Consider the following 27,305-nt stretch of genomic DNA (forward strand, 5'->3'; position numbering starts at 1 on the left):
AGCTTTCCATCTGTACCATCTATCATCCATGCTTCTTAACTACACCCTTCATTCAAACGTGAATCATACTGTATGATGTTAGATTCTCCTTGTGAATGTCTTCTCCCCGTCTAGGGTCATAATCTCTGGGAGGGCAGATGGAAGAAGCACAGAGTTGAGCTGTAGGTTGGCTGGATGACTCTGAAACCCCCATAACCTGGGTTGAGATGGAAGGTGGGAGGTATTTTCAAATGCGACACCATGAACATTTATTTGCTCAAGTGAACACTACAGGCACTGTCCACCTGTCAACAGCCCTCGCAACGCAAGGCGAGGATGGACGGGACGGGTAATGAACCGACCGGGCAGGCTGGGCGAGAGCTCCCGGGAACAAGCTGGGATTGAACCAACTCTGCCAGAGGTCAGCGCTCCCCGCTACGCCCGCGAGGGGGCGGGCCAATGGCCGCGTGCCGCGCCTGCGCAGCACAACGCCCGCGCCGGCGGCTCCAAACGCTGCCCCCGGAACTGCGCCGACGCGAGGCGCCTGGCGCAAAGGGGCGGGGTTTTGTTGCGCCGCGCGCAAGACTGGGGCCAAACCCGGGCCGGGATAGGGCGTGGGGCACTGCGTCGGGACGTCCTGGCGTCGGGCCCGACGGCGCGTGCGCGGTGCGCGGCCGGCGGGGTGGCTGGGGGGAGGGGTGGGGGCCTGTGTGGCCTCTCTGCCTCTTTGCGCCGCTGGGACACGGCGGAGATTGCCGGCACCATGAAGATCTGGACCTCGGAGCACGTCTTTGAGTAAGTTTGGGGTGTGGGACAGGTCGGCGGGGAGCGCGGGGCAACTGTGGGGTGTGGGAGGGCAGGTGGGGCCTGGAGTGGTGGCGAGGTCGAGGCGCCCCTGAGGAAGCTTCCAGGCGTCGGGTCTAGTTGGGGAGCTGGGCCTGAGCCCCACGAGGTTCTGGGGGCGCGCACGTCGCCCAAGGAATGGGCCCCCTGGGGACAAGGCGCCGATCTCCAGGCCCAGTCGCCGCCCCGAACGGGAAGGGGGCCTATGGGGAGCCATTGCGGCCTGTCCCTTCGGAGTTGTGGGAGCGTCGCTGAACACGAGGTGCTGGACGACACTTGGAGTGAGAGCGGTTCTCGTCCAGCACACCCGGATTCCAAAACCGGGACCCGGAACCGAGAATCCCCAGGGGAAGGTTAGGCTCTGTAGAGACGGGTCGCCCTAGCACCATGTGGGTGGAGTCTACTCTCCAAATGTGACTTGACGAGTTCAGGCGACCGGAAGGCGAACTGTCTCTGGCAGCTCGTCGTTTGTAGGAACAGAGCCTTGGGATTGCAGTCCAAAGTGAAGTGCGGATTGGAGCCGGTTGACCTCAGGTCACCCATTTCCATCTGAGACCTGGAATGAGGTGCATCGCCACACTCAGTAGCAGGAATTTTTAGTAACGGAAGTGAGTGGGTCTTGAACCATTTGGATGTTGGGAATTAAATTCCCTTCTGGATCCATGATTGTGTATACAAAAGAACCACAGGTATAATAAGCTGTGGTTCTTGCTGAAGTAGTCCAGCACTCTTGGTTGATAGGTCTTCGTCTCGCTGATCCAAAATGCTACCCTTGTCCTAAATGGTCTTGATTCATATGTGAGTACATTTCTGAGCTGTCTGCCCAATTTCACCAATCTTGCTCTGAGAGCCACACTGTTTTAACTTCTATAGCTTTGTAGTGTGTTTTAGTATAGCTATTTGATTTTTTTTAAACGACGTTTTAAAAGAAATTCTCAACTTTTTTTTTTACTTACTCAGTGAATTGGGCATTTTCAGAAGTTCAGTAATCCTGGAAAGTGTAGAATGTGAGAATCAGAGGGAAGAGTTCTTCCTAGTTTATTATTGTTCTGAGGGGAAGACCTATATTTGTAGTCTTTCTGACGTTCTTCAATCAGGTCACATTCTTAGCTGCTCCGTTTCAGCCTTTGGGATCATGGGTGGTTTCTTTCTTGTGATCCTCCCCTGAGTTTAAATGTTTCAGTTGTTCATTCTGTGTTTTCCCTAACACTCTGTTTTCTACTTTGTCACCTCCCCCATCTCTGCTCTCTCGGCCCTATTTCCTTTAATTATCTCCCCCTATTCTTCTTCACTCTAAGTATGCAGTGAGATTCTTTTCTTGCCTTCTTGTCTAGTATTTCATCAGAGGATTAAATGATTCTTAATCTTCCTTTTTTCTCTTTTTGTCACACACTTCTCTGACTCAGATATGAGGAAAAGTCTGGACCCTGTTCTCAGAAGGCAGACATGTTCAAGGAAATTCTGTACACACCCTGGGAGAAGAGGTCCCTTGTCCTGGCTCTCCTCAGACTAGCAGTACTTTTTGGTCATGGTCCCAGCTGATGTGCACACACTTGGGCACCAAAATCTGTACCTTGGGCTCTAGCCTGTCTTGAACTTCAAATCCTTATTTTCAGGTCCTACCAGATATCTCTACTCACATGTCCCACAGTCTCTTCAAACTCAGTGTATCTGAACTTGCAGTCTTCCTCAGAAATCTGAGACTATTTCCCAGTGTATCCCATCTTAGGAATGTTACTAACAGTATCTAAGTCAGGGGTTGGGAACCTATGGCTCGGAGCCAGATGTGGCTCTTTTGATGGCTGCACCTGGCTCACAGACAAATCTTTAATAAAAAATAATAATGTTAAAAATATAAAACATTCTCATGTATTATAATCCATTCATTTCCTACCGCTCATGTTCATGGTTGCAGGTGGCTGGAGCCAATCACAGCTGTCCTCTGGGACAACTCAAATTTTTATTGGATACTGCCTAACGTACACAGGTTGCTGTATGGCTCTCACGAAATTGCATTTTAAAATATGTGCGTTCATGGCTCTCTCAGCCAAAAAGGTTCCCGACCCCTGATCTAAGTCATCATTCAGTGTCTTACTGATCTTTGGTTTTCCGCACTTGCTTCTGAGACTAACATGTAGTTGGCATCCAGTTGAAGTCATTCATTGATTCTTTCAAAAGCTATGAGTGCCCACTATGTACCAAGCACTATTCTTTCAATTGGCAGGATTTGTTGCTGTTTTATTGGAATTAACAGTGTCTCCTACCTCATGTTTTAGGTGAAGAAATTGGACAGATCAGTAAACCACCACCACGTTCTCTAGACTGCCCTTTAGTGCTGTCTTTGAATGTCTTCCACTATGAGGTCTTGTCACATAATTACATTGATACAGTTAAAATTGATTGCAGACGACTGGAAGACTTAATCATAAAAGGCCTCCTTTGGAATATTTGAGCTCGTTCTGTTCCATAAAGCAGTCTTAGTTCAAGCTAAGTCAACACCAGTATTTTCAAGTTGGCTGAGAGAGGAGAGAAGGACTAAATTACAAATATTGCATAACCACCCTGAAGCCATGCAATTATTAAATTTTTTGAGGGGATGGGGGAAAGAGTCAAGTGCAAGAAAGCTAGCTGACCATGGTATGTGACTAGATGGAGACTGGGAAAGGGTTTGTCCGATTTTCATTTTAGATAGTTGCCTTGGTAACAATCAGTGTTTGGCCTGTGTCACTCTTATTTGTAGGGACTGTTTAGATTAATAAAGTGGCTCTGCTTATATGCCTGCATTGATTGCTGAATAAGGCCTGAGATTAGAAACATAATGAGGTTCATTTATATAATATTGTAGCAAAAATGAAAACATTACAAATAATGTCACTGGTTGTCCAGGGTTCTGGGAAATGAATGGTATTGAGATTTTCCATCTGTCAACATAAAGTAGTTGTCAGGCTTACTTCTCTGAAAAGTTAAGTCACCTTTTCTATTCAGTGTAGTTAATAAGGGCTCTTTTGAAGAGGATGTCTTTTGTACAGCATCTTCTTCACATAAGTTGTGAAATGAACAAAGGTGCATCACATGTGAATCACCCAGGCACATATGCTTTTTCAAGAAATAAAGAAGCTGCAAGTTCTATTTCAATCCTTGAAGATAAGCAAATGCTTATATTAAGAAAAAATATTAGAAAATAGCATATTAGGAGCATCTTAAAAACATTTTATTATATTGAGTGACAACAGATAAGAATCCTTAGAGCAAAGCAGTGGATAAAGATTGACTAGAGAGGGTCACAGTTATTTATTACCTTAATATAGAGAAAAATACATTTTTAAAATGATATTTTGAATCTTTTTGTAATCACTGTAAGAATTTACGGTGCATGTTATTTATTACTTTTTAGCTCCATACACTTGATATCAGACAAAAGAATAAATGGTATAAAGACAATTTTTATTGCTTGTTTCTGTAGAACATAAATTTTAAGTGAAATTTGATTCTTAGAAACAAAATTTATATGTGAAAGTGGACTTGGTAGAAAAGGTTGTTTAAGAAACTACTGTGATACTCTATAGGTTATAATCTTTATAGACATTAGTTGTACCATATAACCTGTATATTGAAAAAATACTGAAACATATATGTTTAAAATGTAGATTGACCTCCTGAAGTTATCTTTCAGTGTTTCTGAAAATAATTTCCCCTCGATAAATTAAACTTCAATTGTAAAGAATTATTTGATGGGTTCTAAAACTGGCTTAATTTCTATGCATAGTTTTGAATGTTTGTGCTTTATATTGCAGCCACCCATGGGAAACTGTTACAACAGCTGCAATGCAGAAATACCCAAACCCTATGAACCCAAGCGTGGTTGGAGTTGATGTATTGGACAGACACATAGATCCTTCTGGAAAGTTGCACAGCCATAGACTTCTTAGCACAGAGTGGGGACTGCCATCCATTGTGAAATCTGTAAGTGTGTCTTTATTCCTGCAGAAATGTGACTGTAGGAGAGAAGTTTTCTAAACCACATTATAATTTCAAATAGGTTGTGGGAGCAGATTCTGAATGTCATTTTTGCATCGGTTCAAATTGTATTATAATAAACTTGAGTTATGAGTGTATAATGAATTGGAAATATTATTACAGTCTTCATGAAGGCACCCAATAAAACTTTCTGAAGGAAGTCAGCTAATGCTCTGTAATCTAAAAAGTTATCTTCTACTTTTCCTGCTTTTGCCAGCAACTTGAGACCAATTGCAAGATTTGGAAGTAGTGGTCTAATGGTGGTCAGCAGTGGTTTGTGCACATGAAGGAAGCAGAATATTCTTGGACTTTGTATTGCCACGTTTGTTCCACGGTCTGGCATTCCTCTTCGTACATTTAAAAGCATAATTCTTTTCAGTTACAAGGAAGAAGTCTTTAGTGATTCAGCTTAACTAGCAAGAAACAGGAATGCCAGTTTATAATGTGGGAGAACTCTAGTGTGCTAAATGGGCCCAGTTTTCAGTAGAGGTTCCCTTTCTAGAAGGTAGGCCCACTCAGAAAACTAAAGTATATAATTTTCAACAGCAAAATACTGATTATGTCCTTTCTACAGACCACTGCCTTGGATAGTGGGGATATAGAAATGAGCAAGATTGGGTGACTGCTTGGGGTCAGAGCACGAGGAGTGACACTCAATGGGTGCAATGGCCTCCTTCCTGAGATGGCTGCTTTTCTGTCTGGAGAAGGACGCCGTGGCACCATCCCCTTGGACTGCCCTAGGAAAAAACTGTCTGAGACTCTTGAGCTCTCTTTTTTCCTAGGTGCCATATTTCCTCAAACACTGGTTCCCGGGTCAAACTTCGCTGCTCCTTTGTCACACCAGCAGCTTCAGCATCCTGCCTTACTGCAGTGTGTTCACTGTGGGCTGCTTGCTAATTGCCTCTGGGGAGGGTTTTGTGTGGTGTCTCATCTCATCCATGGTGTGAGAATTTCTGTTACTCTCAGCTGGGCTTCCTTTCTGACCTTTGTCTGGTGCCTCATGGTTTTTATGAAACAGATATTTGGTTCAAGACATGAACACATTTTACTTTCAAATAAAATATTGATACACTTGTTAAATCCTTCCTCCTCTGATTACTAATTGTGGATGTTTTATTTAGCTTATTGGTGCAGCAAGAACCAAAACCTATGTGCAAGAGCATTCTGTAGTTGATCCTGTAGAGAAAACAATGGAACTTAAATCCACTAATGTAAGTTTTGGCTTCCTTTTGTTTTTATTTTAAACTGTTTGGCTTAAGTGTTTGTCTCTTCTAGTTGAAGAGATGAACCTAGCTCAATAAAGTGAATTTGAGATACTGTGCAGATTCTCCAGTACTTTCAGCCTTTTATATAGTGCATTTTGCCAATAAAATAAAGTTGGTTTTGATCTCATTTGCATAATTGAACAACTTTGTTTGATTTATCGTTTGCTTTTCTAATGTCCTTGTTTAAAAAAAATCAAATGCTCCTTCTTTTATTGCTTCATATTTATTTTGAAATATCACCTAATTTTTTGAGCAGTATATTATTGTAATGCTTTTGTCAAATTTATTATATTTTAATGAAAAGCAATGAATAGTGAAATTTAAATTCTATTTACAGAATAATATCAAAATGGTTTTGTTTGTTTTCTATATTTAGCTAGTGAGTTTGGGTTTGTGAATTTCATTTTGGAATTGTTTTTAATCTTGTCTTCCAAAATGATTTGACTTTTTCCCTATAGATTTCATTTACAAATATGGTTTCAGTAGATGAGAGACTTATATATAAACCACATCCTCAGGACCGAGAAAAGTAAGTAAAAATGTTTTAACAAATTTATTTTACAAATGTTTTAATTCTTTACCAAATGTTTCTTTAACCTTTTGAGTAGTGAGTTTTTTTCATGCTCACTGACCCCTGGGAGTGAGTTTTTTTTTTCAAAAAATGTAATTAGTTCCAGTTACAGTTTTATTAACTTAAAATCATGTTTGTTTGATAACCAATTTATGGAAACAAGAAGAACATACATTTGCCTTTTTTTTTTAATGTTGCCGTACACATTTTTAAAATAAATCAATAGTACTCTGGATGTCAGGAGGCACAGGACGTACATGAACATTCGTACTACTCACAGGGCTAAAAAATGAAAGTTAAATCATTCTGAAGCTGTGTGAATTTTGTTTTGTTTCAGAACTGTTTTGACTCAAGAGGCCATAATCACTGTGAAAGGAGTCAGTCTCAGTAGTTACCTTGAAGGGCTGATGGCAAGTACGATATCCTCAAATGCTAATAAAGTACGTAAGGCTGCTCCCTAGTTGCTATTATTCCTGGGCTTTGTTTCTGGAATAAACTTAGCGCTGAATGTGTGTTTGTCCTCACAAGCTGACTCTCAGGCACAATACAGAGAGAATCCTGATGTTTTCACAGGTTCTGGGGCCCAGCACACCTGGGTGTTCACACCCTAGCTCTAACTTTTTCCAGCGTTCAACCTTGGGCAGTTAAGTTAACCTTGTTATTCCTTAGTTTACCATCTGTGAAATGGGGATTAACTTCCCGTCTTCCAGGGTTAAGCATGAAGAGTAAATGAGATCACATGGAAGTGCATGGCCCAGGGCCCAGCACATGGGAAGTCCAACCTTTTTTCATTATCTTCCCCTTGCCTTGGGTCTATTGTAGACAATACTTTTCCTAATCACTCTACTCTGTGTATTTATTTAACACAATGGATGGGTGAACAGATGTGCTTTATACGTTCAAAGAGTGAAATTTTTTTTCCACCACCACCCCAGCTAATTCTTTCCAGTTTGAGAACACATGATTTAAACTAAGTTTAGAGAAAATGATGCTTAGTGCACTCTTTTATAACACATTTAATGTAATTAATTATTCAGCAGTCAAAAGATATTCACAGATGCCTTCTCTGTGCCAGGCAGAGTGCTAGGCTAGACTGGGGATACAACAGGAAATGAAGAAATGTGGTCCCTGCCCTCGTGGAACTAAGGAAGGCAACATTAATCACACAGCATATCATTAGGAAAGGAAAAGTACAGAAAGGTATGAGAGTGTTCAGTGAGTGATGTTTCTGTTGCATTCTGAATGAGGGGTTGGTTGGTTGTCAGGGATGTGCAGGAAGCATTTGACACAAGAGCTGGTGTGCAAAGGCCCTGAGACAGAAAAAATGAAATTCTTTTCCTAAAGGTACAGCATTAAGTGCCTGGAGAGAATGGTTGAAGTCAGGGACCAGACCTTACAGGATTTTGGTTTAAAGCTTTGGTTTAGAGCTTGTATAGGGGTTTTTTTTATTTGTTTGTTTGTATTGATAGAAGAAGGGAGAGAGAGAGAGAGAGAGACAGGAACATTGTGCTGCTTCTGTATGTGCCCTGACCAGGGATCAAATTAGCAACCTCTACACTTCTGGTTTTAAAATACGGACATTAAAAAAAAAACTGACTGGTGGTGGCACAGTAAATAGAGCATCAACCAGGGACACTGAGGCCCCAGGTTTGAAACCCCGAGGTCACCAGCTTGAGCGCAGGGTTGCCAGCTTGAGCATGGGATCATAAACATGACCCCATGGTCTCTGACTTGAGCAAGGGGTCACTGGCTCTGCTGGAGCCTGCCACACCCACGTCAGGGCATGTATGAGAAAGCAGTTGATGAACAACTAAGGCGCCACAACCATGAGTTGATACTCATCTCTCCCTGTTTCAAAGGAAAAAGGGGATTTAACATCAGCCCTATACAGGGGATTGCTCTGATTATGAAATAAGTAAAACATCACTGTCATTTCTTTTGAGAACATTTTTTGTGTACAAAATAAAAATGATTTTGTAGATTAAGCCAGTTATTTAAGGCATTTGTTATTTGATAAATAACAGGAAGAAGCAAGGATAGAAATCCACTCTGATGAGATTTAGTTAGACTTGTGATGCTCCTTGCTACTTCCTGATGTGCCATATATTTGATAGGTGCCTTTGCTTGCACTCAGTAATGATAAATGTATTGGGTTTTTTTAAGGGTCGAGAAGCAATGGAATGGGTCATACATAAATTAAATGCTGAGATTGAAGAACTGACAGCTTCGGCAAGAGGGAGCATAAGGACACCTATGGCAGCGGCGGCGTTTGTAGAGAAATGACGATGAAAGTTGGCATACAATATCAGTCCCCGGATCTCTTCTAGCTGGCATTATATTTATTTGTTATTTAAAAAACAACTATATTTTAGGTAAAAAAAATTTTTTAATAAGCTGAAGAAAGGCTATGTGACTTGATCAAAACAAAGGTACAGGGTTGCTAAATAAAAGAGAACATCTGAAATTATTAATGTTGTTTGAAATGATGGCTGGTTTTGAAGATTCCAGTACTTATGTGAAAATGTAACAATTTTTGAAGGGTACTTGGAAATGAAGGTTAGCATATGAACTCTCCCTCAGGTGGACTTGTTAAGCTTTCCATGCATTGGGACTCTCCCTGGCTTTGGACCAACCCCGGAACAAAGCAGAGCCGCCCCTGACTACTTGCAGTTGCCTTGCCACAGTAAACTTCACGAGGGGACTCACTTTCAAAGGAGAAATTGTATCATTTTAAAAGATATATTAAGTTGTATAAAACAACTTGCTCTACTATAAACCACCATTAAAAACTATAGTGTTATAATTTGGTACTTAAATGACATTTTTGGAGTGAAGATTATCACTGAGGTAATATGTAATTCCAACAAAAATACGATTTGATTCTATTAAATAGTACTGTATTGATTTGCCAAAGTTTTGTAACGTCGTGAAGGTTATTACCTTCCTTGGATTTGTACTTTCTGAGTTAGTATGCTGTATCGTGGGCTGGTTATGTTAACTGAAAAAATAAAGTCATTACCAGAATTTTGTAGCATTCTAAACTTAAACAGAAGAACAGCTGTTCACATCTTTTAGCAATTCACATTTGCCTAACTTATAAATTGCCATGTGTCAAAATCATGGTTCTGTAATTGTTAAAGCATGATGTGTCAGGTTATTTGAATAGAATTACTTTTTGAAGTAATTGTGACCACAAAACATCTTTTTTACATGAGGAGCTGTACATCATCTGAAATTACTCAAATGATGTCTTGATCTGAGGCATAAATCCCAGGTACTTAATGTTTTTAATAATATGGTGCCAGTGCTCATGGTGGGGGTGGCAGAGAAGAACAAAAGAACAATAGGAAGGGAAAATATTGACCTAAACTAACCACTACATGAATTGCTTGTGGCTTTTATTTATGGGAAATCCTCATTTGGGGAGCCAAAGGGTAGCTGCACTCTGAAAAACAATCCAGGAAATGTATTTTTGTCTCATATTTTTCTAGCAGTTAATTACCAACCAGTAAAAAATACTTTTGATACTTGAAATTGTTGCTTATAGAGTATTTTTGTTAAAAGGTGATGAGCTCTTGCCTTTAATTTTACAATGCTTAATATGATAAGCTTCTAGTCAGGTTTCCTATAAAAGAAACCAGGTAATACCATATTTCCCCCATGTATAAAATGCACCTTAATTTGAGGGCCTGAAAGTTATTAAACTCGTTTTATTCATAAAATTCATAACAATTCATCACTGTCAAAACTCCCAACCATTAGCTTGTCCTCATCTGTGTCTGATGACGAATCACTGTCTTCAACAGTGAGCGCAAAAACAAGCGCAAAAAAGTGGGAAATGCAAGTAAAAAACATCTACAACTGTGTAAGATACACCCAGTTTTTAGAGCCCAGATTTTTCTGAAAAGGGTGTGTCTTATGCATGGGGAAATACGGCACATGTACATAAACCACAGAAATAGTATACCAAACTATTTAAAAGTCAGTGGTTTTCTACTTAACATACTGTTTAGCGTAAGACTTCTTAGGGCATTTTAAAAGCAAGTGAAGTTCAATGAGGCTTTGATTTTTTTTAATAACCAGAAATGTTTTTTCCAATTGAAATAACATTTCAGCTAAAGAAAGCATTGCTAAATACTAACATTTACTGAAAAGTTGGCTTGTATAATTTTTGCAAATGATACTTGTTCTGGAAAAGGTGTAATGAATGCCCTGATAAAAAGTTTTCTTAACAGATTTGATTGTTTGATTTTTCTTATTCTGATCTAATGATAATTCTCTAAATTTTTATTTCCTGTGTAGTTACTCCAACTGGTAGTTTATGGCTTTTATCAGTTAAAATATAAATGCCCAGCAAGTAAATGCATCTGAGAGGACTACACCAGAAGAGTGTTTATAATAGATTAGCTTTTTGGACTAGAGTATCTTACCCTCTTTAATATTAAACGTGGGTCTTACATAAATTAAGGAAAACCTTTCTTGTTAACAAAAACTGACAACTATGATTTTTCCTGATTATAATGCTTTTTTCAATGTGAAGAGCAAAGTAAGATTTTTTTTCCTCCTTTAATAATAGACTTAATTGCCAGGGGCTAACCGGCTCTGTGCTGCTGGGATGAGCCTCTTTCTCTAAACTAGACCCGCTGAGACAGGGATTTCCTGACTCAGGTGTCTCCCAATCCCCAAGCCCCTTTCCCTCCTTTTGCCCCTGTCCTGGCACACAGCATGAATTGTCCTAAGACCCTGGGAGAGGCCCGGCCTGTTCACTTGTTGACTGCAACTTGGGGGTGGTTTTCAGTGTCGTGTGGGGCAGGCCCCAAGGCTGGGTGCATTCTGATACAGATCTCGCTTGTAGCTTCGCGTCTCGCACCCCTGAAACCACGCGGCCTCGTGTTTCTTCTTAACTCCTCTCGCCTGCTGGGGTGCTACGAAAGCTCGCGGGGCGCATAGTCAGGGGCCGCCGAGCCAATCAGCAGGCGATCCGACCGGCCCGCCCGGGGATTGGCGGCCGAAGCCCGGGCAGCGCGCCTCCATTGGCTCCCGGAGCCGGGGGGATTCCGAGGCAGGGCAGCAGGGGCCGTTCAGACGGGCCCCGAGCCGACAGGATTGGCAGTCCGGAGCCCCGCCCCTTCCGCTCCTCAAGTCTGACCTTCCGGCCACTGGGTCGCACGCTGAGCCGACATTGAGTTATCCTCGCGGTTCGGTTCACCCAGGCCCCCTCTCGCGACATCATGGTGGCCTACTGGCGACAGGCTGGACTCAGGTGCGCCTGGGCCTCGGGATGGGCTCGCGGAGAGGACGCGGGGCGGCCGGGGGTTGGAGGTCACGCGGGCGCGGCAGCGGTCGGGCGGTGAGCGCGCCCAAAATGGCGGCCGCGCGGGCGGGGGAGCCCGGGCGCAGTCGGGCGCAGCCGGGCGCAGCGCACCTCGTGGGTGCAGTGTGCGCGAGCACCTGCGTGCCAGCCTCGGGGTGCAGCTCTGCACTTGGCGCGATGCCGCCGACCCCTTGTGCATACGCGATGCTTTCCCAGAGACGGCTGTTCTTAGGCGCAGATCCCTTGCTCTTTTCATGAGCTCTGTTGCAAACAGAAGTGACATAAAACTTGGGAACTAGAAGGAAAGGGGGAAGAGTTCTCTTGATGTAGCCCCGGTCAGTGTTTTCAGGCCTTTCTTTCCAGCATCATTAATGGTAATGGTACACACTTAACTCCTGTTGCTTTTACCTGCAGAGAGAGCCCTGCACACAGGTCGTGGCTCATGGAAGCTCAGATACGGAACCCACTTGAGGACCTAGTATGTAGGGTAACAGGAGAGACATCCGTCTAGGTTACTATGTTATCTGTCAAACCTGTGTTCTCTGCCTGTCACCCAAATGAGCTTATACCTTGCTCCAGGTTACACACCTTACCTTCCTGGATAAAGTAGTGGTGGCATTCTTTGGGTGGAGGCCTGTCAGGCACCTGAACAACCCAAGAGTTCTTGACTTGCGAGGTCATGCAAAGCTTTGCAGATTGGAAGGATGAGTTACAGGAACGGGTACCATTTATTAAGCACCTACTATGTGAAGGACTTGGTGACTCATGCTTTCACTCTTTGTCTCTTCTCCCACTCACCGGTGGGGCAAATTTAATTACCCATCTGTTTTACTCTATTGTTTCTCCAAGTGGATAAATGAGCTGAAAAGATTGAATAGCCTGAAGGTCGCCCAATTAGTAAGTGAAAGCAGGCATTGGAACGCCTACCTCTTGGCCCAAGTAAATGCAGATCTAAAACATGAGAAAAAAAGACAGCAGCAGCCTTCCTGTTTTCAAAAATTGTAAACAGTAAGCTGACATCTTCTGGAAAATAAAATGTGATGGGAATCCATCTACCAAACAGGAAGCATGATGTTAAGATATTTTGCTAGAATTGATGATATTCTCAAAGGATGTTTCAGTCTAATAGGGAAACCTTGATTGGGAAGTATTTTTAATGGCAGACTTGTGAAACAGAATCCAATATTCTCAGGAAAACCTTTAAATAATCAGAAGAAGAACTTTTCATTCAAAATAATTTTTTCTCTTAATTGTATATATACTTTACCTTGTAAGGATAATATAAGAAAAAGTTTTAAGTAAAGAAATGGAGGAAGGAATCCCTCACGTTATAGACTCTGTCAATATTTTGGTCTGTTTCTTGTGCTGTGGGATTTTTAAAAATAGGTATTTTTTATTTTAAATTGATATATATTAATGAGGAAAACAGTACCAAGCAGAAAAACTAAAGACCACCCATCCTAACACCAACTAAGACATTTCTTCCTGTCTTTTTCTTTGTATTGATTCCTTTCGGCATTAGTCATTTCTAAATCCAGTTCTATAATAATGTATCATTAAACCAAAATTAAAACTATGCAGAGAAAAAGAAAACCAGTTACACGACTAGTCTGGCTGGATCATTGGTAATAAACTTTATATCATTTTCTCCCAGCTACATCCGGTACTCCCAGATCTGTGCAAAAGCAGTGCGGGATGCACTGAAAACGGAATTCAAAGTAGCCGCGGAGAAAACTTCCGGGAGCAGCGTAAAAATTGTGAAAGTGAAGAAGGAATAATGTGTAAGTTCTGATTGATTTAGAAGACTTGCATCTTATATATTTAGAGAACCTTTACAAATCAAAGTGATTTCAGTTTTGGAGTTTGTCCTTTGGTTGGGGGGGGGCAGTCAATCAGTACATATAGCAGTTAGTGGGGTAATAATTTTAAAGCATACAGATTATAGAAGTCCCGTGGCATAATCAAAGAATCTTGTTTTTGACAAGCAGAAGTAATTGGCACGTTGATTTTCAGCTCATTTAGCAATGCTTAGGTAGAGAGCCATCTGATTTTAATTAAACTTGTTTCATTTGCACAAAGTCAGATAATTTGGAAGATAAACTCCGCATTTTTATAATTGCTGTTGGAGTTACGTAACAGTTCAGGAGCAAGAAAAATTACTGTTCTTTGTGTTTTTGTTTGCTCCATACCTGCTAATGTTCTCACAAATCACTACATAAATAGAAGGGCTGCGAGTACAGGCAAGGGTCCTGCCATTTAACAAGCCCTAGAATCTGCCAAACCCTGAGTGAGCACTGCTTTGCCAAAATGCATTATGCTTTCAGAGAGTTTGGCTCATTTCACTTCTCCAGAGATGCTGGTAAAGTTACATTCTATATAAGACAGTTTGTACAGATGATAACTCAGACTTTTGTGCTCCAAACTACTGAAGTGATTTGATCTGTAAACCACTTTTTTGACATTGTTATTTCAAAGATAAGGCAAATTACCAGAGAGATGTTTTTTAGGTTTAGTTCTTGTTTTGCTTTTTAAAAAGCTTCAGCCCCGCAATAGCAGGAAAATGTGGTAAATATTAATCCTTTGGCAGCTTGTGTGGTTATGAGCAATTTTACTTATTAGAACTGTCTCCCCCTAAGCACTTTTCATTTTCATTTTGAATTAGTAAATATTTTATTACAAGTCTAGAGATTAGGTCTTTTGAATTTAGTTCTTTTTCTAGGGGCTCTCTGTCTAATCTCATAATTCTGGATAATGAGACCTGGCTTGATGTTGGGTTGTTTTGTTTTTAACAATGAGCTGAGAAAATCACAGCCCTTCTCTGCAGCACAGTCTAGCAAAACTTTACATCTCACTTTCTTGACCTTGTGATATCCTTCGACCGAGAAGTATTGTCCAGCTCCATACACAAAACATTGACCATTCTCCATATGTTCTGCAAGGGATTCAACCCCCACCCCATCAGTACAGGGAGATTTTAGTGTCTTTTAAAGGCAAAGTAATCTCTTTATTGCTACGTAAGTGTTTGGGTTTACTTAGCAGTGAGGTTATTGCCTGTTCAGCCAGGGCCCTGCTGAGAGCCAGTGTTCTTCACCAACCATGTGACTTGAATCCACTGTTATATAATTCATTGTTAGGAAGTTATTTCCCCCATTCGTGTTGGATTTTTAAGAAAACACAGAGGACTAGCAACTTTTGCATTTTCTTTTTTCCTCCTAGACCCTGACTAAAGCTTGAAATGCTACATTTTCAAGGTGAAGATGTGTGGGCACATGTTAGAGGAAACTGAAAACGATCTCACTTCATGGGGCGGGGAATACCTGGCTGTGGATAGACAATGCCAATAAATTGAAGTATGGTTCATCAGGCTGTTGGTATTGTTTCCGTTTGACTTGGCCCTTCTCTTTCTAGGAACTGTACAACTGCGGGGTTATGACCATGTGAACCGAGGTTTCTTAAGTAGGGAAACATTTCCTATCTAAGACCAAAGAGATACAGAAAACAGTTTATAAAAATGACTCCAGGCCTGACCTGTGGTGGCGCAGTGGATAAAGCGTCGACCTGGAAATGCTGAGGTTGCCGGTTCGAAACCCTGGGCTTGCCTGGTCAAGGCACATATGGGAGTTGATACTTCCATCTCCTCCCCCCTTCGCTCTCTCTGTCTCTCTCCTCTCTCTCTCTTTCTCTCTCTCTCTCTCTCTCTCTGTCTCTCCCTCTCCTCTCTAAAATGAATAAATTTTTTAAAAAAATGACTCCAAATATAAAGTTCTCTTCTTCCTGACATTAACTGACAAAGTTAGACTGGGTCACTGAGGCTCTCATTGGCTCTTATCTTTGAACTGCAAAAGTCGTGTCCAAACCGCAGGTGGGTGACCACTGACTGCACCCCTTTGTGCAGCAGCGAGCAGTCTTTCAAGGTAACGCTGTATGGCCAGCAGCCTAAATGAAAATAATTACTAAAACCCTCGATTAGGAGAAAAAATACTAAGTTGCAGCATTTTTTTTTTTCTTGCTCACTTAAAATCTATAGAGAAGAACTATTAATGTTGAGATTTATCTAAGCACAAAACTCCCATTGTTTGATAAATGAATCTATATTCTGGGAGCATTGCTCATAGGAAATGAGGCAGTGCTATTCAATAACTGGCTTATCGTGTTGATGGCCAAGCTGAAATTAAAATCTAAGGTTCTTGACTGCAGTCTCAGACGTGATGATTACAACAGTTAGATGGTGTTTGCGGGTGATTCATTTAGTCATTAAATATTTACAGATGAAGGATTATTGGAAGTATTTTGTTTTTATCTTTCTTTGAAAGTTGGAAATTTGGCCTAGTAAAACTCCATTGCAAAGTTAACTGCTTGATTTTAACTGTTTTTGGAAAATGGAGAAATAAATTTGAACAGGAAATTTTGAAACACTTCAGCTGGTACACAGGGACCAGTTCTTACCATGGTACTTAAGCTAATAATAATTTATCAGGGCCACTTAGCAGTGCCAAGAAGGAGCCTAGAAAATGTCTTTGTTCTCGGCCTGTGGAGACAACTTCCTGCCTGTGGGACACTTGACCTGTACGTTTTATTTAATCCTCAGCACAGGGCATGCTCGGAGAAGCAACAGAGTGAGTGGGAGAGCTGGGCACTGGACAGCCACTTAAGGGCCCCGGGAGTGCTTTGCCTTGGGCTGCTGTCCTGCTGTTTTTAAAAAGTCAAAGCACCTGGGTTGTCAGTGCTGCTGTTCCCGAGATGAAAGTGCTAGGAAGCATCTTTCATACAGACAAGAGTCAATGAATCATGAGACTGGGGGGGGGGGGGGGGTGAGGGGGCGTTTTAATGACCAGACAAAATAACTGAGGCAGAGGGCTAAATTATTTCCAGCCACATAATTAGAGATAAGTCGTTTATTAGGGAGACAGATGTAATAATTAGAGGTGAGATTTAGGGACAGGGCTTGTGACACAGCAGGGATTAAAAGAACTGAATAAGAAACAAATTTACTGCCAGCAAAGATTCTTTGAGGCTCTTTCTCTGTGATTAAAAAATACCCTAAACTGATAACTGTGATGAAATACACTCCACCCCAGACCTGCTGGGTGGTCTGTAGGACTGTCCTGAGTACCAGGGACCCTGATCAGATCTAGTTGCTGGTATTTTAATCACTAGCTGGGGACAGTTGAGGGTGTCCCTGATCTCTTTCTCTTGCAGGGCTGGGTGTGAGATGAGGGAATTGGACAAGCTCTCAAAATCTGATTCTATTGTGTTGGTATCGAGAGGCCAATGTCACCATAGCAACCATACCACTAAAATCAGCTCTTCAAAGTCAGAGGGGACAGATTCTTTTGGTTTCTAGATTTTTGGTGGGTTTACTTTTTTAATCTATTTCTACCATGCAAACGAGTAGGCTGGTTAAGACACATTTTTAAATATTTTTAACTAAAATCAGTCTGGGTGGTTAAGACTCCAAGAAAAGGAATTTATTTAGTCTGAAATAAAGCAATTGAGCCATTTAAAATGGAATTTCTTTGTACTTTAATGATTACTATTGAGCAAACAAAAATCTTTATTGTAAATCAGAATTTTTTGTTAATTTAGATTTATATCCTTCCTTGCATCCATTTAATTGCCTTTTTAGACTTGAAAAAGAAAGCACTAGAGGAAGTGGGTGTACACATTTTTATATAATCACAGGTTGTAAGTCTTTCTAACACTAGGGAGCTTACGAATGTCAAAGTAAGAGTATACAGGTGCTGTTTCTTATTAAATCTGATTTTGTTTTTGGTGATTCTTGAACCACAAGTTAAAGGTGTTTAAAACTTTTTTTTAATTTTGTAAATAGAAATCTTCCCAACATCAAGACTCAAATTTCCTCTTAGCAATTTTAGTCATTTCCTCCTGATGTGTTCATAAGAAGTGAAGTTTCTCGGAATGAGCGACTGTTAGCCTCCCGCCTGCGGCCTTATTATTGCAGATTATAGGAGCAAATCGAGAGGCGAGGACCCAGTTGCCTGCAAGTAAATATTTCTTGTAGTAGATCGGAGCATCTCCCCATCACCGGCTACCCACAGACCAAACATAGAGCTCAGTGGTAATTCCAGAAGGCCACTTAAACCTTTATGGCCCTGAAAGGGACGGCCACGCTGTATGTCAGCGATAGGTAAACTGTAATTAAGCTATGGATGATTTGATTACGCTCTTGTGTATTTGGTCCTGTTGTAATGTGAGCAGATTAAAACCGTGTAATGGTTAAAGCTGTGTCATCATGCAAACATTTATGGCAACTTCTGCAAATTAATTTGAACTGTAAAAGTTCCCTAATGAGATGATGTCCTCCGTAACCAAGAAAGACACTGCAGCCTTCACTGCTTCATTTTTCTGTTTGAATGGTTGTTGGGCACACGCCGTGCCCTTTCTGAAAGAGCCGAGGCTGCAGAGCGTCCTCAGGAGCTGATGGCGGAGTGGAAACGGAAAGGCCATTTCAAAACAGCCTCTACGAGAAAACCAGAGACAGTGGCTGATGCGGCTCCCAGGGCTCAAACTCATAAGAAACTAAGTGTATAGATAAATGTGTCTTGAAAGCTAGCTACTCAAAAGTAAAGAGGGGAGGGTTGGAGCTCCTGAGTTTTGCTTGTTTTTGTTTTTGCGTTCAGCCAAGTATTTGTGTGGAGGGGGTGCGCTTTCCTTCCTCCCTCTTCCCCCTTCCAGTCAGTGGTTGCATCATGCCCAAGGCGACACAATTTACTCATGGACGTTGCCTTCTTTACCTCAACTGTGTGGCTGCCCACACACAAGTTAGTCCACTGGCTACTCTGAAAACCAGCAAGCACGGGAGGGCAGGATACTGGGCACCAAGGCAGAAGGGCAGGTGCGTCTCAGCACTGGCGTCCTCAGGTAACGTCAGCCGCAGGAACTCCCCAGCTCCCCACATGCGCATGTGCTGTCCTGGTGCCTGGCACTGTGCTGTGCATACAGTAAACACCCAGGAAACCTCTGCAAGCAGGGAGTGCTTTACCATAAATTCACTTTGCTATTAAAAGGAGTGCATACAGTATGCATTGAGTGTACGTGCCAGCAGAAGACCTAATGCCTATCAGTGATGCCCCACCCCCGCCCCACAGTCCTGTGTCAAAGCTGAGCCCGAGTGACGACGTAGGTATAGCTGGCTGTGCCACAGGGCAGAACAGGCTGTCCAAAATACTCTTGTAAAGAGAGCCTTGTGCAAGTGGCTGCACCCTGCAACTGATGCTGACAACAGCTTATTGTTAATGTTCCTTAGTTTCTGCTTCGGTTTCCACCTCCCCCACTACCTCTGCGTCTTCCTCTAGAACTGCTTGGGCATCTTGAAACTGTTGGTACTCGGATATCAGATCGTGGATGTTGCTCTCAGCCTCCACAAACTCACTTATGTCCATCCCCTCACCAGTGTACCAGTGCACGAAAGCCTTCCTTCTGAACATGGCGGAGAAATGCTCAGACACCCTGCTGAAGAGCTCTTGGATGGCCGTGTTGTTGCCTATGAAGGTTGCGGCCATGTTCAGCCCCCGGGGTGGGATGTCGCAGACGGCCACCTTGACGTTGTTGGGGATCCACTCCACAAAGCAGCTGCTGCTCCTGGTCTGCACGGTGAGCAGCTGCTCGTCCACCTCCTTGGTGGACATCTTTCCCCGGAAGATGCAGGCCACTGTCAGGTAGCGGCCACGCCGGGGGTCGCAGGCAGCCATGGTGTTGCGGGCGTCAAACATCTGCTGGGTGAGCTCTGCCACCGAAAGGGCTCGGTACTGCTGGCTGCCCTGGGCTGTGAGCGGGGCGAAGCCAGGCATGAAGAAGTGGAGGCGGGGGAAGGGGACCATGTTCACGGCCAGCTTGCGCAGGTCAGCATTGAGCTGGCCGGGGAATCGGAGGGAGGTGGTGATGCCACTCATGGTCAAGGACACGAGGTGGTTGAGGTCACCGTACGTGGGCGTGGTCAACTTCAGGGTGCGGAAGCAGATGTCGTAAAGGGCCTCGTTGTCGATGCAGAAGCAGGCGTCGGCGTTCTCAATCAGCTGGTGGACGGACAGCACCGCGTTGTACGGCTCCACCACTGTGTCCGACACCTTGGGCGAGGGCATGACGCTGAAGGAGTTGAGGATGCGGTCAGGGTACTCCTCCCGGATCTTATTCATGAGCAGGGTGCCCATGCCGGAGCCTGTGCCCCCGCCCAGCGAGTGCACGATCTGGAAGCCCTGCAGGCAATCGCAGGCCTCGCTCTCGCGCCGCACCACATCCAGCACGCTCTCCAGCAGCTCCGCGCCCTCCGTGTAGTGGCCCTTCGCCCAGTTGTTGCCAGCCCCAGAGTTACCTGCAGCAGAGGAGTCCTGGTTACCTTGCCCTGGGGGGGGGATGGGGGGGTGGAGAGAGGAAGACACTACTAGGAGGCATCCTCATCGAATCCCAATGAACCTTCCGGAAAAACCTACCATGTACAAAACTGTCTGGTTGAAAGAGAGCTCCCAGTTTGCTACATCGGATGCTGTCCATCGTCCCAGGTTCCAGGTCCACCAAGACGGCTCGGGGCACATATTTCTTACCTGTGTGGAAAAATAGGAAGAAGTCAGCACACTGTTGTTTTTCTAAAAGTTAATGTTTCATCAAAATAGAACCTTGTGATACTGGTCCCCCCCCCCAAAAAAAGGAAGAAAGGTGTCTTTGGTAGAAAGAGATTTGAAATCACATCCTGACCCCAACAACAATCATGCAAATACCTTAAAAATAAAATCATCTTTTTCCAATATTGTTTTGTTTTGTTGTATTGCCAATGATGGAAATTCTGTTTCTATTCGAAATGCTTCTGGTTTTCATTTAAAAAACAATAAGTAGGGTTGGTGCTTAAACTACTCTTGTTAAGATATGAGTACTCCCGTTTAGTGACTTTTTTGAACAGGAATTAGGGACCGATCACTAGGGATTCTGCTGCTCTGCCTGAATATTACTCTTGTGACATCTCATGGGCCCCCCTTCTGACCACGCCCCCGGGACGGGTGCCCACAGCTCCCAGAGTACAGCAGCCTACCGTGGGCCTCGTTGTAATACACGCTGATTCTCTCCAGCTGCAAGGCACAGTCCCCGCCGTAGCTCCCAACTGAGTCGATCCCATGCTCCTCACCAATCACCTCCCAGAACTGAAAGCAGAGCAGGGGTAGTAAGGGCACAGAGGGACCCCAAAAAGGCCATATGGGCTCCAGCAAGTCGGTCGATTGAATAGGAAGACAGGAGGTGGCCTTGGGCCTGCTTCCCTGGGTCTGTCTGACCATCCCTTCCCAAGATGTGCTCTCTGATCCTTTTGTAAATTCCCTCTCCGTGGCATAATTTACTTTGTGCCTCCACTACGCGTGAATCTGAAGACTGCATTCTGTACCCACCGGAACTCCTAAAATGAAATGTCAACACATATATATTATTGGACTTGGTTAGTTGTTATTAAATTCAGGTGTTTACATTGAAGCTGTTTTTCAGAATGTCACATGAGACAGTGTGTCTCTAATTTCACCTTATAGATTCTGGATCAAAAACAGACTGATTGCTTAGCTGACTTCACAATAATGTCTCATTTTATTTTGGAGATTTATTTTCATAAAGTTTTTTCCCAAAAGCCCATAGGTGGGACATCTCACAATTCAAGCAATATTTATTTTGTACGGTTACGTGAACACATAATTCAGAATCAGGCATAGCTTATTCTCTTGTAACTGTTTGAAACATATTACACTTTCAGTCATATATACAGTATTTATTAATATAGATATGTGTCAGGCTCTTGGTATGGAAACAATTCTGAGAGGCTTCTCCCCTTTGCCCTACAGAAAAGCACATAGTACAGAGCAACGAAAATATATTCATTTATGTTAAAGTCCCCAAGGGATTTTTCCCAGCTATATCTTGTAATTGATGACTCTGCTCCGGCCGTGGCCTTATTTATAGTAAATTACCAGTACTGTCCAGGGTGTGGAAGAATAAATAAATATAAGTTCTATGACACCACAAATTAAAAGTAACTTCAAGTTCCTATGGCCCCAAATAATAAGTAGTGGCCAGGGCTCAGCTAAGTCCCTATCTTGACCTACATTCCCTCTCGTGGTCCTCTGTCCATATTATCTTCCATCTTCAGAGCAGCGGGGGCTCAGGCCCCCACTTCTCTGTGTTTTAGTGTTGAACGTCTTATCGCTGTGGCACAGAAGGGTGACTGCTTTTCTTCAGTAATAGTCTTGGCCCCAGGTTTTAAACTCCTGAGTTAAAAGACTGGTTTTTGCATAGCTGCATCATCTGTAACAGCCAAAAGTGGGAAACAACCCAAGTGCCCATGGAGGATGAATGGATAAATATATAAAATGTGGTTCATCCACAAAAGGGAATATTATTCAGCCATAAGAAAGGCAGAAGCCTCACCGGGCAGTGGCACAGATAGAGTGTCAGAGTAGGACGCGGAAGACCCAGTTTCGAAACCCCAAGGTCTCTGGCTTGAGTGCAGGCTCATCTGGCTTGAGCATGGGGTCGCTGGCTTGAAGCCCAAGATCACTGGCTTAAGTAAGGGGTCACTCACTCTGCTGTAGCCCCCTAGTCAAGGCACACATGAAAAAGCAGTCAATGAACAACTAAGGTACCCCAACGAAGAACTGATGCTTCTTATCTCTCGTCTTTCCTGTCTGTCTGTCCCTATATGTCCCTCTCTCTGTCTCTCTCTCTCTGTCAAAAAAAAAAGAAAAGAAAAAAAGGAAGGAAGGAAATTCTGGTGCCTGCTACACATGGAGGACATCATGGTCAGTGAAATAAGCCAGTCACAAAAGGACAACTACTGTATGGTCCCACTTATACGAGGAACCTACAGAAGTCAAATTGATAGAGACAGAATAGAATGGTGGGAAGTGGGGAATGGCGAGTGATTGATTAGTGGGGACAGTTTCATTTCTGCAAGATACACTAAATGATATACTTTAAGATGGTTGAGATGCTAAATTAAAAAAATTTAAAGGCAGTTTTAATACAGTTCATGCTTATAAAAGTAATTTTAAAATAGCAATGAAACAATCAGATACTGTAGAATTGATCATCTTAAAATTAGGGTTGGAGGCATTGGGCTCTGTCATTGTTTTTCTTAGTGTTAGCCAACTGAACCAGGTCCATCATAAAAAAATTTAAGGGGAGAATAAAAACATTTATATTCCAAAGGTTGTATTTTAGTTCTTTTTGTTACTGTGCACAACACTTAGGTTTACCTCTTAACTTTTATTTATTTATTTATTTATTTATTTATTTAGGTGAGAGGAGGGGAGAGAGTGAGGCAGACTCCCACTAGCACCTTGACCGGGATCTATCCAGCAACAACATGTAGGGCCAATGCTTGAGTACCAAGCTATTTTTAGTGCCTGAGGCCAATACACTGGGACCAACCAGGCCATCCTCAGCACCCGGGGCCACACTATGCTTGAACCAATCAAGCCACTAGCTATGGAAGGGTAAAGGGAGAGAAGGGAGAGAGAGGGGGGAAGAGAAGCAGATGGTCACTTCTCCTGGATGCCCTGACCAGGAACTAAACCCAGGACATCCATATGCTGGGCCAACCCTCTCTCTATCCACTGAGCCACTGACCAGGGTCTTAACTTTTCTATTGCATATTAAATGGAGCAGTAGTTGATCTTTTTTAACTTTATAACATAAATATGGGAGAAAAAGGAAAGATAGCTTAGTGATTTGGTATCAAAAGTTTCCCAACAAACTTTAGGAAACTGGAGACAAATGACTCTTTTTAGATATGAAAAGTTCAGTGCTTAAGATGAAAAGTAAAAATGGTCGACATGTGTCTCACACACGGAACTCTGCCAAATTAACATGAATTAACCCTTAAGCCTTTGCTATTTCCTGTGCCTCTTTTATAATTAAATGCATTGTTTAACAATCAAACACCCAGCAAGTGCACGCAATCTACTTACTGACTGAGGTAGGTTCAGAGCTGGCTATGCCTCTAGGCTGCTAAGTACTACATCTTAGTACTGGGAAGGTACTAAGGTACTGGGAAGGTACCAAGCTTCCTTACCTTGGCTCCGATCTGGTTACCACACTGGCCAATCTGAATGTGGACGATTTCACGCATCCTCTCTCTGTGCCCAAGTGTAAGATCTTCACGGAATCCTCAGACTCTGAGAGAGCTGCCCTTCCCTGGGATGAGCCCAACACCACTGTGGCCAATGCTGTGGTGTCACCAACTGACCCACCTAGAGGCCCGATACCCACCCTTCTGTGCTATCATTCTAGGGACAGGGGTGTTTTCTTCCTCTCCCAACACAGAATATTGCCCGGTCATTTCCTGGAGGTCAAAGCCAAAGGCTGCCTTTGTGCACAGTGCCTGGAGATCTAGCACCAGTGTGGGCCTGCCAGGATGGACCTTGGGCACAAGATGGTGACGCATAGGGTGTGACAATTGATATGAGGCTCCTACTTGCTGGAATGACTGAAACCACCTTCAAAGAGCTTCCCATTCAAACCAGTTGTTTTATTACAAATCCTTTTGTGTGAACCCATCACTTGACAAATGAGACCATGAATGATATCCCAGAGCAAGAAGTGACTGCACAGTCACACAACCTGTAAGACATCTCCCCACCCTCACTTAAGAACTTGCCGTGACTCACACTGTCTTCCGCCGTGTTCCCTAAGGAGTGGTCTGAAAGCCACTGATGGCACTGGGTGACTTTTGGGGGTGACCTGAGTGGACAGCTTTAGTTCTTATGTTGTATACCTTAATAGAAAAAAATAGCTGATGTTTACAGAAGTAAAATAATGAGGGAAAGTTTCTTTTTTGAGCTTGGCCGAAGCTGTAAAGGCAATATGTGATTATCAGGAGTTTGGGAAACTACAACTAAGAGAGAAACTACAATCTACACTCCACTCACCATCAGGGCCTTTCCTAACCTGGCCCCAAATGCCTTCGAGCCTCTTCTCCAGACCTCGGTCCTCAGAGAGCCTGTGCTATGAAGGGACCAGAAGACACGTCTGCACCGGACCCTGGGTTCAAGGCTCACACCTACACTGTGCCTGTTCACACATGCTCACCCCCAGCCCCTTACAATTCCCCCTTTAGTGCAAACTGCGCTGTCACTGTCCTGCATCGCCTTCCGCCCAGGCCCAGGCTGCCTGTCCTCTTGGCGCCCTTCCTGGCCCTGTGCTCTGTTGTCCCTTTCGCTCTTGTCCTGCTGTCCGAGGGCTTATTGCTTGCCATTAATTTTCTTGAGCAGACCGTGAGTTGTCCAAGAGCCAGATGGACTCCCAGCTGCATTTCACTAAGGCCCAGCCGAGGGCTGCCGCATCGGAGCACAGAGGATGGCACCCGCTCCTCCATGTCCTCGGCGCACTTCCCTCAGCTCCCAGAAAACACCTTGCAAAAGCAGACCCAGACTCCACCACCTCCTACCCACAGCCAGCCAGCCCTGCCCCACAGCATAGAGCTCCTGAGGTGCAGGCACAGGGAGGCAGAGCCGCGGCTCAGTCCTCAAGTCCCTGGCCCGCGGGCAACCATGCCCAGCAAGCACCTGCTTCTTGAGACCTCTCCGGCATTTCCAGGCACCCCCAAGGTGGGCCCCCATTCACTGAACAGCTACCACAGGGACCTGCCATATGCTGGGCACAGGCTGGAGGCTGGGGTTGAGAAGCGGAGAGACAGGTGTGGGCAGCCCCTAAGCTCACGGAGCTCCCCGAAGAGGTGACTTATTTAGGAAGATACAATCCCCCAGGATGTGGATCCAAAAGCATTTCTGACAACTGGAATGAGACCCAGAGTCCCTGGTCCCTGCTCTCCCTGCCCTGACCAGATGGGTGACGTCCGTCCTGCCTCTTGAGCACCATCCTGACCCTCAACTCCTAAATCTTGTGCACTTTCAACAGTATCCAAGAGGTGAGGTCAGTGGTACAAGTAGGAAAGTTACAAGCATGGACTTTGGCAGGGGGGTAGCCTCTACATCCCGAAGGCGCTCATCCAGAGTGGAGGGACCTGAGCGGGCAGAGAGAAAAGCCCTGAGCGGGCAGAGAGAAAAGCCCTGAGGTGGGGAGGGACTTTGCCCCCTGGGCACCAGCGCCAGCTGCTCCAGGCCACCACTGTCCAGAAGAGGATCATGTGACAGTGGGTAGGGTGCTGGACCAGGAGAAAAGTTGCTATGAAGGGCACTACTAGGACAATTGTGGGCATTGGAATACACTGTGGATTGCATCACAACATGGTATCCCTGTTAGAGTTCTTGGGCCTGGGGGTTCTGCAAACAGAAATCCTTGCTTTCAGGAGATACTAGGAGGTATTTGGGCTGAGGTACCCGGCCAGCAACTGCGTTGCAAACATTGAGGCTCTGCGATAACCATGTGATACTCGCAGAGAGGTGGGAGCGGGGTAAGCCAGCACGTAGCAAAATGCTAACAACTGGTGCTTCTTCCCACAGGTGGGTCAGGGTTAGTACTCTTGGTAACACTTCTCAAGTTTGGAATTTCCTTCTACTCAAATCTGAATGGCCATAGGCTTCACAGATGCTTCTGATTCAAACCTTGCCACCCCCTAAAGTAAAGAGAGGAAAGTATAAATTTGAGACGAAGGAATGTGCAGGTGCCCAGCAGTACTTTCCACAAATTAAAAAAAAAAAAGAGCTTTCATAGAAGTCACTCCATCCCCCCTGCCCTTGGTGTCCTCTTCCCTGGATCCCCCTCCTGCCCTCCCCACCTTCCATCAGACCCAACAAAGCCCCATGGCAGCCCCCTGCCACCCTCCTAGAGAGACCCCTCCTGCGCTGGCAGCAGCACTTGACTTTGCCGCCGTGTTTGCTAATTACTTATCGGCATGCCTTATCTCCCACCAGCCTGGGAACTGCCGCTGTCTTTTCACCTTTGAGTCCCCAGCCCCCCCGCCCCTTGGGTAACAGGGCCTCAGCAAATGTTTGCCCAGCGCACACGGACAGCTGGGCACGTTTGAGCAGCCATGCTCTCAGAATGCCAAGTTCTCACAAAGGCAATAATGTATTTATCCAGACAGAGTATGTCCTCAAAGGGGGCGGGGGCTGCGGGCCGAGGATTTTTCCTCTGTTATCTAAGAGGTGGTCTAGGCTGAAAGTATACACTGTTCCAAGAGGCCTGGACATCAGGAGTGGCTTGTGGATGGAGTAACCGCATGCAGTATTACGGAAACCGTGGCTGCCAGGGCTGCTCGAAGGGAAGGGGGGGGGGCCGCCCCAAGGACCGCGGCGGGGGCAAGGGGCACTTTTGATCTACCTGTGTTCATTCTTTGCCGTGAGAGCAGGAGCCAATGCCAGGTCCC

The 27,305-nt window shown here is 44.2% G+C and overlaps 3 protein-coding genes across 3 annotated transcripts; 2 read left to right on the plus strand and 1 right to left on the minus strand.

The window, feature by feature from the left end:
* The first annotated feature begins 635 nt into the window (after positions 1-635).
* PRELID3B (PRELI domain containing 3B) lies at positions 636-10,911 on the plus strand. The gene is made up of 6 exons (XM_066235815.1): positions 636-774; positions 4,617-4,785; positions 5,961-6,050; positions 6,563-6,633; positions 7,013-7,115; positions 8,839-10,911. Exons 1-6 carry the CDS (start codon positions 743-745, stop codon positions 8,956-8,958), a joined length of 585 nt encoding a protein of 194 aa, XP_066091912.1. The 5' UTR covers positions 636-742; the 3' UTR covers positions 8,959-10,911.
* An 867-nt stretch (positions 10,912-11,778) lies between these two features.
* On the plus strand, positions 11,779-15,349 carry ATP5F1E (ATP synthase F1 subunit epsilon). The gene is made up of 3 exons (XM_066237219.1): positions 11,779-11,938; positions 13,644-13,770; positions 15,206-15,349. The coding sequence occupies exons 1-2, from the start codon at positions 11,907-11,909 to the stop codon at positions 13,765-13,767; spliced, it is 156 nt and encodes a 51-aa protein (XP_066093316.1). The 5' UTR covers positions 11,779-11,906; the 3' UTR covers positions 13,768-13,770; positions 15,206-15,349.
* A 1,676-nt stretch (positions 15,350-17,025) lies between these two features.
* Positions 17,026-24,275, minus strand: TUBB1 (tubulin beta 1 class VI). Its single transcript, XM_066237179.1, has 4 exons — positions 24,051-24,275; positions 21,033-21,141; positions 20,440-20,550; positions 17,026-20,321 (listed from the first exon to the last, which is right to left on the minus strand). The coding sequence occupies exons 1-4, from the start codon at positions 24,105-24,107 to the stop codon at positions 19,243-19,245; spliced, it is 1,356 nt and encodes a 451-aa protein (XP_066093276.1). The 5' UTR covers positions 24,108-24,275; the 3' UTR covers positions 17,026-19,242.
* Positions 24,276-27,305: the final 3,030 nt, after the last annotated feature.

This window comes from Saccopteryx bilineata, chromosome 6, assembly GCF_036850765.1.
Source record: "Saccopteryx bilineata isolate mSacBil1 chromosome 6, mSacBil1_pri_phased_curated, whole genome shotgun sequence".
Lineage (NCBI taxonomy): Eukaryota > Metazoa > Chordata > Mammalia > Chiroptera > Emballonuridae > Saccopteryx > Saccopteryx bilineata.